The 2,502-nt window shown below is 34.5% G+C and overlaps 1 protein-coding gene across 1 annotated transcript; it reads left to right on the top strand.

Annotated features, from left to right (window-relative positions):
• Positions 1-793: 793 nt before the first annotated feature.
• Positions 794-2,301, top strand: LOC127246907 (F-box protein At4g00755-like). Its single transcript, XM_051268553.1, has 4 exons — positions 794-1,160; positions 1,256-1,428; positions 1,673-1,791; positions 2,040-2,301. Exons 1-4 carry the CDS (start codon positions 794-796, stop codon positions 2,299-2,301), a joined length of 921 nt encoding a protein of 306 aa, XP_051124510.1.
• Positions 2,302-2,502: the final 201 nt, after the last annotated feature.

Raw genomic sequence — 2,502 nt, 5'->3', positions numbered from 1 at the left:
TACTTCCCTTTCGAAGTTATCCTACTAATCCTATCATTCCTCGATGATCCTTTAGACATCATTAGGCTTTCTACCGTATCCCGCAATTGGTACAACTTTGGTGAGTGCAGATAAGTTTCTTTGCAAAATACATCTTCTTATTTAAGTGGAGTACATATATTTCATGTCGATAGAAACTAGGCTGGTTGGATCGTTTCACATTAATATATATTGATGCATATAGGGAGACTCAAATGTAACAAAAAAACAAAAGGATTTTATTGAAGGAGAATGTTTTTTTTTTGCTACAACACACTAGCTCGCGCACTAACTCACTTAACTCCGACTCGTTTTTATTAGAACATTCTAGATCATTGAATATACTTCCTCTCCCTTTCTTTTTAAGAAAATAGAATTGCATTGACAATTAAATGGATTATAAATAGTACCTTATTACAATGACAGAGCCCGCATTAATTAAAAGCAACCCAACTGATTTTAAAGCCCAAAAATATAATAGCCCGCACCGAAAAATTGCTGAATATTCTTGATGTCTCTAGAGTCTTCATTTTCTCGAACCTTCCTTTACTTTCTACTATATTCTAGATTGTCACCGATTTTCTAGTTTCTTCTAGATTCTTCGATAATCTTCTACTAATTCAAGTTGAATTTCCGTCATATGTATATATATATGTATATCTATCTTATTCACGATATATTCAACATTTATCCATTATAGTAGCTAATATTGTATTTCATTTTTGAAGTTGTCCGGAACAATGTATCCCGGACTAGGTGTTTTCAGAGAGCTCCAATGATCGAAGCACTATACGACGGATCTTCTAGTATTAATCGAATGTGGCGTTGGAATAGGGATTTTGTCCCAACCTTTATTTATCTGGAAAAGGAACACAATATGTATAACAAATTACGTATAGCCTTGTCCAAAGCTAGGGTGTTCTCCAAGGATGTGAGGAAGTATGTTATGGGAGCTTCCTCTACTCGTAATTACCCTAAGGAGAGCGTCGTCAATGTGCTGCTCCAATCAGATTCGTATAACACAAAACCATCATATTGGTCAAGTGTGGGTCATGCTCATCCTGATATTTGTGAAAGCATACTTTTCAAGTTAGATGGCAGCATGCGTGTAATCACCGACATTAATATACGACCTTATCTAGGTACAATTAATATTATCTTCCATCCCTTTCAACCTTATTTACATTTAAACAATCTGTTCGTTTGTACCATAATTTGGCTATTCTATTTTTTGCAGAATGGTTGCATCAAGGAAACTTTGTACATTCAGCTAGATCGGTCCGATTTAGGATGGGATATGCAAGATGCCCCGGGTATTTCGCTATGAATGCAAACAACTTTCCGTTGTCCCATATTGTAGACGAGCACTTCAACTGGGGTTATACATCAGCTGAATTTCCTATGGAACAGGTTAGTTTTTATATCATTAATAAGTATTACAAAAAGAAAACATCCTTTATTTATTTATTTGTAACATATGCTTATGTGAACCTCTAATATCTTTTTTAGATATACATAATTTATGCTTACTCATTTGTAAATATTTCTGAATAAATAAATATTGAGCTTAATTCAATTTGTTGTCTAATTGTTGTGTATGTCTTCACTTTGCTGCATCAGAATGTAATTTTATAATAACATGATTTGTGTGCAGATATATGGGTTGCAGAGATTCACACTGCCTGAACCAGTCCTGTGTCTTGGAGGATTTCTTAAAATCGAACTTTTAGGGATGGTGCAGCAGGATCCCGTTGACAACATGTACTATCACCGGTAGCTTACTAATAACTTCTTCACTCTTACATTAAATATATTAATTCATCTACATAACTTCCTAATCTATTCTTCAACTTTATATTCGTAATACCATTCATTCATAAACTTAAGGAAAATTACAGTTGAGAACTTCTAATTTCATGAGATTATCACAAACAAATGAACATGTATGAACACATGAACTTAATGGTTCTATTCTTATAATGTGGATTTTATATGTTAATGCTATTGTTTAATTCTGACAGTATTGGGGTGGTGAATATCTACGGCCACTCTCTTACGCCCGGCTTCAAATTTGAGCCAGGAGAAGGAGGGATATTGCATTTTACCTACAATACTTTGGAGATTCGCAATGTTCTGAGGAAAATTCCGTTGCAGTTCGTGTCCCCAAACACGATATTTGATAACCAGTTTTACCGGATGTTCCTCAATGACTCGACACAAGCTGCTCAGGTCAGGAACTTGGTTCGGGATGAGTTGTTCCATGCTGCCAATAGACATAATTGATGGCCTGGTTGGGGCATATAGGTATCTGAGTTTAGGTATCAATGAAATATGATTTAATTTTGTAAAATTATTGAACTCTCAAGTTACAAGTAACATTAAGTAAACAAAGCCTGTGTGTATATAGTCTCGAGAAAATTGCAAAAAAATATACAGTATGTATATCTCATTATCGCTTTTGTCCTCTTGGTGGAAAAATATATT

This window comes from Andrographis paniculata, unplaced genomic scaffold (assembly GCF_009805555.1).
Source record: "Andrographis paniculata isolate CXL003 unplaced genomic scaffold, ASM980555v1 Contig10END, whole genome shotgun sequence".
Taxonomy (NCBI): domain Eukaryota; kingdom Viridiplantae; phylum Streptophyta; class Magnoliopsida; order Lamiales; family Acanthaceae; genus Andrographis; species Andrographis paniculata.
This window is presented reverse-complemented; position numbering and strand designations above follow the sequence as displayed.